Source organism: Polypterus senegalus, chromosome 8, assembly GCF_016835505.1.
Source record: "Polypterus senegalus isolate Bchr_013 chromosome 8, ASM1683550v1, whole genome shotgun sequence".
In the NCBI taxonomy this organism is placed as follows: domain Eukaryota; kingdom Metazoa; phylum Chordata; class Cladistia; order Polypteriformes; family Polypteridae; genus Polypterus; species Polypterus senegalus.
The window spans coordinates 162,817,561-162,831,584 of NC_053161.1; the positions used below are offsets into that span (position 1 = coordinate 162,817,561).

Below are 14,024 nucleotides of genomic sequence, written 5' to 3' on the forward strand. Positions count from 1 at the left end.
AAATTTGCAGTGTTAGTCCTACATTTTCAAGAAGGTTACATGCCGTCAATCAACTCCTGACTGATGGCAGCCCATTCTTGCATAATCAATGCTTGGAGTTTGTCAGAATTGGTGGGATTTTGTTGGTTCACCCGCCTCTTGAGGATTGACCACAAGTTCTCAGTGGGGGGTTTTCTGGCTGTGGATCCAAAAATGTCGATGTTTTGTTCCCCGTGGCACTTAGTTCTCACTTTTGCCTTATGGCCCAGTGATTCATCATGCTGGAAAAGGTATTATTGGTCACCAAACTGTTCTTGGATGGTTGGGAGAAGTTGCTCTCAGAGGTTGTTTTCGTCCCATTCTTTATTCATGGCTGTGTTCTTAGGCCAAATTGTGAGAGGGCCAACTGCATTGGCTGAGAAGCAACCCCACCCATGAATGGTCTCAGGATGCTTTACTGTAGGCTTGACCCAGGACTGATGGTAGCGCCGCTCACCTTTTCTTTTTTCCAGATGCCCCAAACAATCAGAATGGGGATTCAGCAGAGAAAATGATTTTCCCCCAGCAGTCTTCAGCAGTCCAATCCCTGGACCTTTTGCAGAATAGCAGTCTGTCCCTGATGTTTTTCTTGGCTTCTTTGCTGCTCTTCTTGACTCCCACCAGGCCATCCTCCAAAAGTCTTTGCCTCACTCCCACCTGCCTGCTGCCATTCCTGAATAAGCTCTGTACAAGTGGTGTCCTGATCCCGAGCCATGAATCGACTTTAGGAGAGGGTCCTAGCACTTGCTGGACTGTCTTGGGTGCCTTGAAGCCTTCCTCACAACAATTGAACCTCTCTATTGTAACTCAATCAGCATGACAGGGTGATCGCCAGCCTTGTCCTCATCGACAGCCTCCCCCATGTGACGTCAGCAGGTCCTTTTGTGGCAGGGCTGACGTGCAATGGAAATGTGTTTTTTTTTGGGATTAAGTTAATTTTCATGGCAAAGAAGGACTTTGCAAATAAACTGCAATTCATCTGATCACTCTTCAGAACATTCTGGAGTAGGCGCAAATTGCCATCATAAAAACTGAGGCAGCAAACTTTGTGAAAGTTAATATTTGTGTCATTCTCAAAACTTTTGGCCATGACACTATTTTCTACATTTACAGCTAGCTGCTCCTGTTTGCAAAATAGATTCTCAAGCAGATATTTAAACGACCACAAAGTTGTGCGCATGTATCCATGTGCCTATTTCTTATGCTTGAACTCACCATCTGTACAAACAGCAGTGTGGCACTCCTGAGCAAACCTCAGTGATGGCTCATACACATTTAATTGCAAAATATTTCATAAAATAAATGTATTTTTGTTGAAGTACATAAAAAATAAAAATGCTTTAACTTTCAATCAGTCCATCCATTCTCTAAAACCCCTTATCCAGAGAATGGACACAGGGAAGCTCATCAAGCACAAGGCAGGAACAATGCCCAGACTGAATGCCCACCATCTCAGGGTGAACACGCACACATACACTAGGGCCAATTTAGCATTTCCAATCAACCTGACCTGCTGGCTTTTGAACACTTAACCCAATTCTAGAGCACATCACTCCAAACTTACTGTACATTTTCTAACATGTTTAGAAAAATAAGGACCTGTTTATTTTGCCACATGTACAAAGAGCAGCCAAAAAATGCTGTTATTGCAATTTCATTATTAAAACCTGTGTACTTTTTCAGGATTCCAGAGGTTTTGGTTATAATATAACTTTATATTACCAACAATTTATGATATGTGACTTAGCATATGATGTAAATATGTAGCTGTAAGGTTGTGACTCTAAAAAATGTGCAGTTATTTTTTTGTGGTTCATCAAGCCCCCAATAATAATAATACATTTTATTTATATAGTGCCTTTTCCATGCTCAAGGCACTTCACAGAATTTAAGAAAGAGCGGCAGGGTATACAGTATATAGCATTGTACTAAACCAGATAAATAAAGAAGATTAAGACAGTAAATTCAGAGAAAGCCCAACAGACAACAGAATTGATGGTCTTGCACACACAACACAGGTTTCATGAGCATCTTGGCAGAGAGGTAAACTGAGAGAAGGGGAATGAAGTCAAGTAAAGCTAAAAGCCTTCCTGAACAGATGAGTTTTAAGTCGTTTTTTAAAAGAATTCATGGAGTCAGCTGATCTGATTAATTTTGGTAGGTCATTCCAGAGTCTGGGCACTCGCTATATAGCTGAAGGCCCTGCTGTCACCCATGGAGTGTAGATTAGTGTGGGACACAACAAGATTACCAGAATCAGAGGACCTTAGTGGGCAGACAGGCACATAGTGATGGAGAAGGTCACTGATGTAGTTTGGCGCGAGGTTATTTAAGGCTATGTAGGTTATTAGGAGGATTTTATATTCGATTTTGTAAGACACAAGGAGTCAGTGAAGACGGAGCAGGATGGGTGTGATGTGCTCGCTGCTGCTGGTTCGAGTGAGGACTCTTGCAGCTGAGTTTTGAATAAGCTGGAGCTGTGATATAAGATTAGAAGGGGCACCTGCCAGCAGAGAATTATAATAATCGATGTGGGATGTGATGAAAGCAGGGACAAGTTTCTCAGCATTAGAAAAGGAGAGGAAAGAGCGAACATGGGATATGTTACGGAGGTGAAAGTAAGAAAGTTTCTTAATGTGATTTATGTGGGCGGAATAAGAAAGGGAGGAATCAAAAATGACACCAGGATTCTTTGCAGTAGAGGCAGGTCTGATGAGATCACCTCCAAGATGGACTGGGAAGGAGCTCATTTTATTAATTTGCATTTTAGTCCCAATTTGCAGGAGTTCCGTTTTGTTGCAATTTAATTTTAAAGAGTTCTGCTCCATCCAGGTTTTAATTTCACTGAGGCAAGTTGTGAGCTGAGAAAGCTCTGATGAAGTTTCACTTTTAACATTGAAGTAGAGTTGAGTGTCATCTGCATAAAAATGATAGCCCAGTTCACAGCTACCAATAATATGGCCAAGGGGAAGCATATAAATACAGAAGAGCAGAGGGCCGAGGACAGAGCCCTGAGGAACTCCTTGTGTGTCTGGCGCCGAGCTGGATCTGCTGTTGCCAAGACTAACAAACTCTTGCCTATCAGTCAGATTGGACTTGAACCACTGGAGGGCAGTGCCAGAGATACCCAGCATGTTCTCCATTCTGGACAGTAGAATGTCATGTCTGACCTGAGTGTCAAATGCTGCACTGACAGCACTAACAGAATGAATATGCTGGTTTGTCCAGAGTCTGCCGCCATAAGCAAATCATTGGTTACCCATAGCAGAGCAGTTTCACAGCTGTGCCGCACCCTGAAACCAGACTGAAAGGGTTCCATCAAGTTATTAGAGGCTAAAGTAATTGGTGAATTGGGAAGCTACAACAAAACCCAACCTAAATATCTGAGTCTACTCGTTATTGGCACAATTTTTATACAAACAGGTTAAATTATTTGACGTGGTAAATGATAACGCTAAAAAAATAATAAAATTTAATAGCTCTGCTGTGCTCTGCTGCCATCTACTGACTTTTGTAGGTAGTGCTGGCTTTTCGTGTTACAGAGACTTTTAATTTTGGTTAGATAGATAGATTACGGAAACGTATTAGGGCCACAGTGAAGAAAAAAAACATCTAAATGTCGAGATTAAAGTCGACATGTTGACTTTATTCTCGACATTTCCACTTTATTCTCGCCATTTATGTCGAGATTAAAGTCGACATTTCCACTTTATTCTAATAGTTTATTTTGTCAGTAGAATGCTGCAAACTAAACTTCATCTTAAAATGAATATTTAATTTATTAGATTTTCTCAAACCCCTTCATTAATTAATGTAGCACATTAAATGCTTTATATTAAGTGTTCCCCGACCCAGTTTTTAATCTCAATGCGCTTCTTCAACTGACTTCCTCTTGCACTGAGAGGCGCAGACAGCGATCGCCGCACATTGACTTCATGATGTTCCTGCTCTAAGAACATTCAGAATACTAAGAGAAATACTTGATATCTTCTTCACGATGAAATGCATTAAAGCAGGTATTAAACATGGGTGGCGGGGGGCACGGTGGCGTGGCTATAGAGCTGCTCCCTTGCATTAAGGGGTCCCCAGGTGTATGTTCAGTGTAGTGAACTTTAGTGTGACGAGGCTCCAAAAAACTGGATATATGAATGGGTATCGCACTGGTTTAACTGGAATATCGTGTAAATGTTGGGTTCGTGATCTGGTGGTCGGAGACACGAACGCAGAATTCAATGGATGTTCTTCTGAGCGGGCTTTCTTTATTACATGCGCGCTGTCTCTATCTGACGTACTAAACTTCCAGTTCCAATCCTTGGTTTTTCTTTCTGCATATAACCAATCACCACACGATAAACGTCTTTGTGAAATTAAAACACGTTATAAACTTAGACCTTAGAGTAACTGAAGGTAAATATACTGCAATTTGCTTGAGTTTTCTAATTTCTGTAATTATATGATTTGTGGGAATTTTTATTTTTTTTTTTAGATATTTTCAAATTTAGTCAATACATTTTGTTATACAGTATTTTGGAAACATATTTGTATTGTGAATTCTGTTACAAGTTACTAATTGTGAAAACAGCTGGCAGCTTATTACTGGGGACTAGGTATTAGTTAAGGGAATCTAATTTATCCTCTAAAAACACATATTTAAAATTAAAGGGGTTTCCATAAATCAGTTTAGGGAAATAGACTTTATGAACTTAGGGCGCTATCCTATGGGTAAAGGATCAAGAAAGCGCTACACTTGTTTAGTAATTTACATGCTTGATAAATGCAACTTCCAACACCAGAATACTGTTCTACTGTAAAGTAAGGGACGATCACTTTTACAAATAAAAGTGAGAGAATTTTTTTCTTACCAACATGGCATTCCAGAAGATGAAAGATCATTTCCCCTGAGAGCCAGGGCCCATTCTAGTGTACTTTAAACTTCACATGGAATCAAATTTACAAGCTGATGAATCGAAAGGTGGACTGCATGGATGAAGTTCTTCTACAAGATGTTTAGCCAATTTCCAGTCACTTAGTAAAGCAAAACCCAACTTTGCATAAATTCAGAAAGAGCTCTGTGCAATTCTTTTTGGATGCAGATGTTTTCACCATTACATTTATGGCTCCCAGGTGAATGTGGAATCTGACCATAAACTCGTAAGAGTCCATAATCAAAAAGATGGTAGCTGCAGCATCTTCCAGACTCCAATGATTCTGCTTTATTATCCATAGACACGGGTTAGATATCGGTGTCCAGGAAGTTGCTGGCTGACCCCGATAGCAGTGTCAATGAGAAATGGACCTTCAAGTCCACATTGTATATAACAACTTACCTTTGAGTGACCATAGCTGTAGGATATCCATGTAGAAAACACTAAAGGCATGCAGATGGGTAGCCTTCAGAGAATTATTGGAGAGACAAAAATGTCCAAAAAATATTTTAGAATACTGGACTTACTTGGATGAGACTTTAAAGCAGAAAAGATCGTTATTCCAAAATCATTATGTCTTTTTTAAGTGAGAGGAAGCTGCTGCTCATTCATGCCTGGCTATAACAGGATGGAGAAAAATATACAAAGAGCTTGTGATGTGTGAGCAGACCGAGTATGTGATGGGACAGTGCAACTCCTGCCTTGACAGTTGTATCCAATACTAAAGAACCGATGATGGCACAAGAAATTACAGACAGACGGTGGCAGAGAGTAGCTACCCGTCTGTTCATATAGGAAAGTCAAAATTTGATTGACTGTTATAGCAGATTGATAGAATACAATTGCAGAACATATAACACAAACCTTGAAAGAATGAGCAGTTCTTCTGTCTTAAAGTGAAATAAAATGATCATATGGGTTACATATGGGTTTCTAAAACCACTTTGTTCTGAGCAGTGTGGCAGGGAAGCTGGAGCCTATCCCAGCAAGCATAAGGTGCCATTGCATCTCAGGGTAAGCATACACACCACACACACTGGGACCTACTGTATTGTAATACCTGTGTGTACTTGGACTGTGAGAGGAAACCCATGTGGACGCAGGGAAAACATGCAAACCCCACATAGGGATGACCCAGGGCAGGATTAAGACCTTTAGATACCCTGTGATTTTGGTGCCCTCATCTGATGCTAAATCTAAATAAACTGTAAAATAAAATTTTTAGTTTTCGACATGAAACAAAACTTACACACAGTAAGATGGACAATTAGGTTTCTCTCACCCCTCACTCTGCTGCAGTTCTTGTTCATAGCCTTGTCACCTCTCGCCTTGACTATTGTAACTCTCTTCTTTTTGGTCTCCCTCAAAAAACTCTTCACAAACTTCAATTAGTCCAGAACTCAGCCGCCCGTATTATCACGAGATCTCCATCTACTCACCACATCACTCCTGTTCTGCATCAACTTCACTGGCTCCCTGTCAAGTTCCGCATCGAGTTTAAAATCCTTCTGCTAACCTTTAAAGCTATTCATGATTTAGCCCCCCCATACCTGTCTAACCTTCTCCACATCGTCACCCCTTCACGTACTCTTAGATCATCCTCCTCAATTAAATTGACTGTTCCTTCCGCTCGTCTTTCCACAATGGGGAACAGAGCTTTCAGTCGTTCTGCCCCCCGACTTTGGAATGCACTGCCTCCTGAGATTAGAAACATTAATTCATTCTCTCTGTTTAAATCTTCAGTTAAAACTCATCTTTTTAAACTTGCCTTCTCTATGTAAACACTGTACTGTATTGTGTGTTGGGTGTTGTGTAAAGTGTACGGTGTCCTTGAGTGTTTGAAAGGCGCCTATAAATAAAATGTATTAATTATTATTATTATTATTATTATTATTATTGTATACTTCCACTATCTGAAACATTTTCTCTTAATTTTCTAATTGCAAAGTCTTTGATCAGATCCTAACAACTAATCTTCCGCAACACAGCTGCTTCTATACTTAGAAAGAGATAAGGCATCCAGCCTGCCTCTATAATTAATATTTTGTTATTATTTGTACTATTGTAAATACAGTATATGTACTTTATTTAGTTATTGTGGAAGCTTCATTTGTGGAACCTGCTTCAGCTGCACCATTTGCAGTTTTGCACCATATGGTTCCTGGTAAATCCGGGAATGGAAAATTTCTGTGGTGCCCCAATTCCCTTAATATCCTAAGCACGTGCTTCTTTTGCTTAAGTGTTTAATCCTGCCGTGGGAGGACCAGAGACGTGAACACTTCTTTGTTGTGAAGCAGCAGCGCTGCCACTGAACCGCCGTGCCTCCCATATGGAGTCTGGCGGTTCAGTTTGGGGTTTGAAGAGAAAGGTGCTGTGAAACTGGAATCCGTGTCTTTTATGTATTTTTTTTTTTTTTGGTTTTGCTTTTTACACGGTGGCGCTCGTTCTTTCTTTAAGAGCTTGCAGCATACAGCAGTTCGTGTTTTGAAACAACTGACTTGATTAATTTAAACCTATAGCAAAAGAAAGCTATTTGAATGCGAGTATTTTACTGAAATTCAACATAAAATAAGTTGTTTGAAATATAAGATGTTTGCTTAAACCCAACCCAACAAAATATTATAATTGTTACTTGATTACTTTCCGTTGGAACTCAACTAAAACAGTTGAGTTCAATTTATTCCAGATTACCACATTTTATTTAATCGAGTCATTTTCTTGGAAATAGCTGAACAAAGAATTTTAGGTTAGCCCAACGATCTATTATTTTTAGTGTAATTTTAAGCGTTCTTATTTATTTTATTTATTTCCCATACAGATGATACAATCCCAGCATTTACAAATTGAATTGCTTTTTAATTAAACTAATCCGGTCCTCATGGGAGATATGTGAGGAGTGGCCACTTACACACTGAGAATGTGCGAATTCCTTACGGATTACAGTCGGGCGTGTAGTGTGCTGAATACGTGAGTCGAAAGCTCTACCAACTGCGTCACCCTGCCACCAGACCTGCGTTTAACAAAACAATAGTCCTTTTAAGTGTACATTCTGTGATCATGTGCCGTCTCCGTGGTCGCTGTAGAACAGATTTTCTTTTCAATACTATATCACGGAGAGCCAAGAAGGAGTGAAGGTGTAATGCTTCATTAAAACGCAGTAGTGAAATCGTTGTGGAGCACAGAAAGGCGCTAGAAGCTAAAACCTTTACTGTCGTCTATTGGTGCTTGAATCACTTAAAATTTTCAAAGCAGGTGTGAGCGTTCCGCCTTAAAGTAAAATACAATGTTAGCATGGAGTACACTCTTATACCATCCACGCTATTTTACGAATTGCTCATATAGGCTACATCTTTCATTCTTCTTTATAAAGTTGAACACAGAAGGAAAAGAGTGGGGGTGGATAGCAGGGTGACGGAAACCAGAGCGAGCGAACGGCTTGTGTACTTAAAATATAATGTGCTATGCCGAGCCTGCGCCAAATCCGTAGACAGAAGAGATGATCCGGCTTCAGAGCTCCGCGATTCAGCGGCTCTGTCGGGCAGCCAATTGGATTGCAGGTTTATGTCACTTGGTTTACTTGATTTGAGACAGATTAACCCTGCCCCCAACTCTAATCTTAACCATATCGTAACCAGACGTTATCACTGACGTATAATATAAAGCGACAACCTCCTCAACAGAGTTTGTGTATACGAGCATTTCAGTATAATCGTCGTGCTGACTGACGTCATGAAGAGCGACGAAAACTGCAATCGGCTTGCTTGCGCCTCTCGCTATTCACTTATGGTCGATAATCTGAAGCTTTGAATGAACAGGCTTTGTAAAGTATCACATCACCTAGAAAAATAAGGTAAGTCACTCGAATTTCGGCTTGTCACTTTATGGATGTGTCATTTTGCCTTCGCTCCAATTAGAGTCGCTGTGTTGTATTTGAATAATGTCCTCTGACCCAATTTCTGCGGCTCAATTCGTATTACGTTGTCGTTTCCAGTACACTAAAGCGCCTAGACGCCCCGCCGCCGATTCATAGCCAGTATATTACATCAAGTCAGTGCCGTCTGGGAATCGCGGAACTCTTTTTAAGGTCGACAGGGTGGCGACAACTTCACACTGAAATAGCAATATGTTTATCTGGATTTCTTCTTTTTTTTATTTAAGGGATCAACATATGAAAAGTAACGCACAGTTCAAAGACACACTTGCCAAACGATGATACGGTGATACAACTGTTAAAAAAATAAAAAACAAATCACGCGCAACCTTATCTCATACCCATATCAGACAGCAATATGTAAGAATGCGGCTGCAATAGAATATTCATGAATTATTGGATGTAAGGCAGGAACAATGCCTGGACGGACCGCCGGTCCGTATCAGGGTGAACGCACATAAAGAATCATTTAGCAACGCTAAGCTACCTGTCCACAGATAATATTCCATAGTCGTGTTGAAGAATATTTTTTATTCACAATCAGTTTTTCAGACATTCCAGAATTATTAATATTCATTAAGTCATATTTCCTAAAATCTAATACTGACAACGGGAGAAATCCAATGTGGAGTTACAGAGAATACCAAGGTCGGGTTTATCTGAAAATTCAATATACGCTGTGGCTAAGTGCAGGAATGACACATCCATGAAGCAAGAAAATTTGGGGACGATCAACGGGACGTCCCATTTATTGTCCATGGACACAGGACCGCTCTTCGGCGTGTGGTTCCCATTATGCGGGGTATCAGAATGAAACAAATGAGGCTTTTTAGCTAAGGTCGCTATAATAGCAGTGTCCCTACCGGTGGGAAGCTCGTGCCAGTAATGACGCCCCCTTCCGGGAGGCCCAGGTTTATATGGCGGCCGATTCAGAAAGAGCAGGGTCAGCTAATCTCGCAGGGTTGCTCCTCGATACTGTGGAGAAACAGGGAGATGACAGTGTTAGCGCACCCCCTCATTACGGTGAGTAATTACATACCTGAGCAGAGACTGTGAGAGTGTTCTCTGACACGCATTCTAAACACATAAATACAGCATGTGCAGGGCCCTCCGAAAACTCATGATGATCCCACCAACCTCTTCATGAACTAATAACTGGATGGTGCATGTTAATCCAGCATATTTAAAGCACCTTTTAATCAACAAAGCTTTGATTACGGTTGTTCAATTTCAACAAGTAGAGCTGAAATAAGTGGATATTTAACAGCACCATAGTGTAATCGTAAATCTTGTGCTTGAATAACAGCCAAATGTATTAATGTAGAGACTTAAGCTGATCCAAAAGCTGCAAAGTTATGATAAGAAAAAAATGTGTTTAAACCTACAAAAAACTTTATTAACTGTTTATATTCAAATGTCAGTCCTAAATATCTAAGTATACTTTTTATAATTATCAATAATTTATTTACATGATGTGTCCAAGTTAATTTACTGTACATTTACATTAATTAAAATAATTTTTTTTTCTGATAGTGTTTGACCGTATAATTTCAATTGTAGTTTAGATCTCTTAATCCTTCATCTCTCAACTGTCTGTCCTATTTAAATTTTAGGACATAAAATGGAGAAGGGAGGTTTAGGACCCTGAGTGATTACTTCATGATGATAAGTGTTCACATTTCAGATTTAACACAGTAAAACTGGATGTGCCAATGTAACACTGGATATTTTACTACGTGTCCTGAACACATTTTTGACAGTTATCAAAGAGATACATGCAAATGATGTTCAGATTTAGTACACTATGGACAAATTAAAGAGGAATGCACAGTGCCCTTCATAATGTTTGGGGCAGAGACACATTTTTCCTTGATTTATCCCTCTGCTCCACAATATAAAACTACAATTTAAACAATTCAGACAGGATTAAAGTGCACATGGCAGATTTTCATTTAAGGGTAGTTGTGTATAGTTCAGTCCCACCATGTAGAAATAACTTTTTCTACATTGTCCCCCCACTTCAGGGTACCGTAATGTTTGGACAGGTGTTTTTGAATGCTCAGGTGTGTTAACTTATACTTCATAAGATACCTCCACCCATTGTAGTCTGTAGTTGCCATTGTTCAACAAGAGCTGTGCCAATGAACGTCAAAGAAACCATTATGAGGGTGAAAATCAAGAATGAAACCATTAGACCTTAGGATGACCTAAATCAACAGTCTGGAGTATCATGAAGAAGAAAGAACACACTGGTGGGCTCAGTAATCACATAAGGTCTGGTAAGCCAAGGACAACCTTCACTGTTGATGACAGAAGATTCCTCACTTTGGTATTGAAAAAGCCCCCAACGCTTGTCCAACAGATCAGAAACAGTCTTCAGGGGGCTGATGTGTTTGTGTGTGTGTCAGAGACGACTATCAGCAGAAGACTTTATGAACAGAAAGACACTGCAAGTTGAACACCACAAAAACAGAATGGCCAGATATCAGGTTATGAAAAAGGAGTTAAAAGAGCCTGCAGAATTCTGGAAAAAGGTCCTGTGTACAGACGAGACAAAGATGAACCTGTGTTAGTGTGATGGCAAGAGAAAAGTGTGGAGATGAAAAGGAACTGCCCAAGATCCAAAGCCGACCACCTCATCTGTTAAACTTGCTGGTGGGGATGTTATGGCTTGGGCATGTAGGACTGCCACAGGTCCTGGCACACTTCTCTTCATTGATGATGGAACTGCTGATGGCAGTGGCACAATGAATTCTGAGGCATGTAGAAACATCTGATCTGCTCAAGTTCCAGTAAATGCCTCCAAACTCATTGGATTATATTTCATCCTACAACAAGACAATGATCCAAAACATACTGCTGAGGCCACACTGGATTTTGTCAAAGCTAAAAAAATAGAACATTCTTGAATGTCCAAGCCATCGCCCAATTTAAATCCATATCCTGAGGAGAAAACTTAAAGGGATAAGCCCCAGAAAGAAGCAGCAGCTGAAGATGGCTGCCATAGAGGTTTGCCAGAGCATCTTCAGAGAAGATCCTCAGTACCTGAGCAAGCAGTCATTGCATACAAGGGATATGCAACAAAGTTCTAAATATGTCAACAGCTTTAATAGACCTGCCATTGCTGTGACCCTAACATTACGGTGCCCTGAAATGGAAGGTCCCAGTATAAAAAGTGTAATTTCTACATAGTGTGATGGAAATTTGTTCAAATACCCTTCCATTAAAGTCTGCAATATGTACTTTAGTCATGTCTGAATTGTTTGATTTGTAATTTTAAACTGTTGAGCAGAGGAATGAAGAAAAATTTGTGTTTCTCCCAAGTATTATGGAGGGCACGGTATTTTTCGAACTGGTGTGTTCCATTTAGTATCTGGAATTCTAAATGAAAGACCCCCATCTCATCACCTAGGAATGAATTCCTGCAAATTTGTTGATGGAAACTAGAAATACTCCACATAGTTTCATCAAAACTGGCCAGTATTTCTTCAGGAACAGAAAGGTTGGTGTAAGGTATAATTTAGAAAATGATTTTTCACAAAAGATCCAATGTGTACTGTATGTCAAACAAATGTGCTGGTGACATTTTTTGACTTCTACATTTATTTCTTCTTTCCGTTTACTGTTCCCTATATAAAGATGGTTAGAGGGTTGGTGTCCAACTCTCCATTAAACAAGCAGTGAACAGTTTTTTCACTAAGTTTCAGTACTCTATTTGGTACAAGTCAAGGAAACCCAATAATAATAATTCTTTATATAGCACTTTTGTCACTACTCAAAGCACTTCATTAAGTGAGGAGCCACTGCAGCAACCACTAATGTGTAACATCCACCTGGATGACACAACAGCAGCCATTTTCGTGTCAGTACACACATCACATATGAGCTGTTAGGTGGTGAATGGTGAGAGAGAGCACCAGTTAGAGAAAGCGGATAATGAGGGGCCAGAATGACTAGGCTCTGATGGGCATTTTAGACTGGACATCAGGGTACACCCATCTCTTTACGAATTATGCCCAGGGATCTTTTATGACCACAGAGAGTCAGGACTTTGATTTTACATCTCATCCGAAGGACGGTGCTGTTTTTACGGTAGAGTGTCCCCATCACTGCACTGGGACATTGGGATCCACTTCAGACCACAGGATATGCAACATCTCTTCCAGCGACAACCCAAGCTTTGCCTAGATGGTCTGCCAACCAAGTACTGGCTGGGCCTGAACATGCATAGCTTCAGGTGGATGACTTCTTCTGAAGTGCATGTGGGAAGTTTGCTGTCAATTTATGGATAGCTGTTCTGTAAATAAATATATTCTAAATTATATACTAAATATATACTAACACTTCCTATTTGGAGAAAGATACCACTTGATTAGCAAGTGAATGTAAACTGCAACTATGTTGTGGTGATAAGGCTTGTTGAGGCCATTCACAGACATCACTTTCAATGGCAATTAGTTATTTACCTAGTCTGTACCATTATGTAAACAGGCTGCCAGCCCACTGTGAGAGGCAACATGAGAGCTGGTATAGGTGGCAGCCACTGATAAAGTGCAGATCCAGATGTGAGGGAAGCACACACACAAAAAGGGGGCCACTTTTTTGTTTGCTCATAGTTGACTCCAAATACTGGTGAGGGTTGCTGATGTGAACACTTTTATGATCAGCCGATCGTGCTGCCTTCTGTTTACATATCTATTCTGTGAAATTTGTACTGTAGTTATGGCTGTGATGTATTTAAAAACATCATGTTTAATGTGACCATCTGATTGAATTATGCTGCTTAACTCTGTAATAATAAATATTTTTTATATTTTCCAGCAGCGATGTGAACCTGGGAAGTTCTGTTTTCTTCAAATGAAAACTAACATTTTAAGTGAATATATATTTAATTCAGTTTATTTTTGTATAGCACTCTTTCCTTAATGAGTGCAGACACAGGTGATGAGTTCACAGGAAGAAACAAATGCAACCTTTTCAATTTGCTAATTACATAATTAGTACACGTGAAGATGCATATTTGTTAAACAGACAGGAAAACAATGTGGCTTGAAACTGATTAACAGAAATAAAGCCTAGCAATATCTGTGTCTCAAACTATGGCACAGGGTTGTTGGGTGGTTAGGGCAGTAGGGATGTTTATTTTAGCA

The 14,024-nt window shown here is 40.0% G+C and overlaps 1 protein-coding gene across 1 annotated transcript in view; it reads left to right on the top strand.

Annotated features, from left to right (window-relative positions):
• LOC120534664 (zinc finger protein 850-like) overlaps positions 1 to 14,024 on the top strand; it is an 86,303-nt gene that overhangs the window by 57,297 nt on the left and 14,982 nt on the right. Inside the window, exon 6 of the mRNA XM_039762255.1 lies at positions 8,935 to 8,990. Within this exon, the coding sequence (XP_039618189.1) occupies positions 8,935 to 8,990 (56 nt within the window). The remainder of the gene's footprint in view (positions 1 to 8,934; positions 8,991 to 14,024) is intronic.